The 2,198-nt window shown below is 47.7% G+C and overlaps 1 protein-coding gene across 1 annotated transcript in view; it reads left to right on the top strand.

Annotated features, from left to right (window-relative positions):
• Window positions 1-2,198, top strand: part of MAT2A (methionine adenosyltransferase 2A) — a 5,453-nt gene that overhangs the window by 262 nt on the left and 2,993 nt on the right. Inside the window, exon 2 of the mRNA XM_007470588.1 lies at window positions 2,153-2,198. This exon is cut by the window's right edge and continues 74 nt beyond it. Within this exon, the coding sequence (XP_007470650.1) occupies window positions 2,153-2,198 (46 nt within the window). The remainder of the gene's footprint in view (window positions 1-2,152) is intronic.

Raw genomic sequence — 2,198 nt, 5'->3', positions numbered from 1 at the left:
AAGCCGGTGGCCCTCTCCCGGCTGGTGGTGGAAAGAGCGACGGCCGCGCGCCTTCCTCGTGGCGCCGCCGCTGCCGAGCGCGTGGCCGCAGCCCCCCCTTCCTCTCTCCTCCCCTCCCATCCGGCCGCGCGCCCCGGCATGCGGAAGATTCCAGAAAACGAGAAGGGCGGGGGCCGTGGCCGCTCGTGTTCTAGCCGGGGAGGGCACTATTTCCTTCTCCCCGCCTTGCGGCCCGAGCCACCTCGAGTGGGCGGCCCGCCTCGCGTGCTCGCGTCCGGCCCGCGAGAGCGCGCGCCCCGCATTGCAGCCTCAACCACGTGTTTGCCGCATGTGGCTTCTGGGCGAGGGAGCCGGCTGGTTTGCAGAGCGTGGCCCGGGCCACCGGGCCTCCGCGCTTCCCGTTAGTTCTTTGGCTACACTGAAGAATACGACATGCCCTTAGCCGGTATATGGCCTCGCGTCAAGGTGACAGCCTCCAACTAAATATAGTGCTTGTCGGAGGAGGCATTCCTTATTTGGATCGTGCGTGAAAAGGATAGGAAGCATGAATTAAGTGTATGGCGCCATTGCGTTAGGGCTGTTAGGCAAGGTTTTCACTCCATATATCATCCTCCGGGCTTTGTCCACCGGTCCGCCATTATGGCGATCAATTTACACGTGAACGAATGAAGCTATTTCAAGGAACTTTGGATCCTAGCCTGAAAACCTCACCTAGTGAAGATCGTTATTCTGCTAGACGGGTCCAGCCCTTTCTTGGGATGACCACAATGACAGATGCCTCGTCTGTTGGCTTAAGGATCCATTTCCCTCTAGCAAGCTTACTGTGCCTATGATGAAATCCCACGAGCAACCTAGTGGTAGAGGAAAGGACAAACCCCGAGATCCTGATGAGTGAAGGTCAGGTGTGGTGTGGGTGGTTTTGTTTGTATTCCCCCAGCGCTGAGAACTGCACTGTGTATTTGAACCGCCTTTTATTAACTTAAAGCCGCAGGCATTTGTAAATGTTTAGATTGTCCTGGGCCTCTGACTGGACTGCGGTACACATTTTGCTTAAGATTTTTTTGGATGGTTATAGAAAATTTAGGAAAGTGATATTCGGGGGTTTTTTTCCTCTTCTCCTGATTTTTAATAGAGGGCAGTACAGTGAGGGGAAGATCAGCAAGGATTCAGAATACATTTGGGGATTTTCCAGTCTATTCGGCTCTTGTTCCTGGACTACTCTTAACACAAAATCAAATGGTTGCCGTTTTATTCCCTTTGTTCATGAAGTGTCGTTGCTTTCATCATTTAACTCTGACGTTATTTCTCACTGCCCTAATTGGCGTTCCTTAGAATCAGGGAGAAATTGATAAACGGTTCACCTTTCTGGTTGGTTAGATTTATAATGAAAAATTTAAATTCGGGGGATAACATGTAAGTACCATTGTCTTTGAAAATTAATGCTGTGAAGGTAAATGTTCCTTGCTTTGCTTTTGGATGGAAGATAAAACACTTTCTACTTACTTCCATTTAATCAATCTCCATTATATGGCTATCCTGTTTAACAATAGAAATTGTTTTTGCCTGGGAAGTTAATTTTTCAAAATGTCTGATATACTTTAAAGATGGGACTGAAGTCCTTGTAAAGGTGTAAAGTGCATATACTGCAGTGAGCTTAAATGTATTAAACATGCTGGGTGTTCTGCTGGCTTATCTGAATTGGTGATCTGTGGTACAGCTATGTGAAGACCAAGGTGTCAAGTTAGGACACATGTAGCACTATATCCAGTATTTATTCTTCAGGGAAATGGTTTCTGCGAACGCAGTATAGCAGTTAAGATCTCCATACTTGGAATGTCGCTGAAAATGTACACTTGAAAATGGTTAAATTGGTAAATTTTATGCTATATAGGTTTTGCCACAATTTTGGTGGGAGGGTGCCCTGCCAAGCGGCCTTCAGGATCTTAGTTCCCTGATCAAGGATGGAACCCGTGCCCCCCGCAGTGGAAGCACGAAGTCCTAACCACTGGACTGCCAGGGAATTCCTGCCACAGTTTTTTTAAATGAAAACACAAAGATCTTCCCAGCTGTAGTTATAGGGGAAGGGGGCATGACATACATGACATTATCAGTGAATTAAAGAAATTAAGCCAGGAATTTTTTTCTTCCCCAGATAAGATTTGTGACCAGATTAGTGATGCTGTTCTTGATGCCCACCT

The sequence above is a fragment of the Lipotes vexillifer genome, unplaced genomic scaffold (genome assembly GCF_000442215.2).
Source record: "Lipotes vexillifer unplaced genomic scaffold, Lipotes_vexillifer_v1.1 scaffold1098, whole genome shotgun sequence".
In the NCBI taxonomy this organism is placed as follows: Eukaryota; Metazoa; Chordata; class Mammalia; order Artiodactyla; family Lipotidae; genus Lipotes; species Lipotes vexillifer.
The sequence above is the reverse complement of the archived record's forward strand: the minus strand, read 5'-3'. Positions and strand labels throughout refer to the sequence as shown.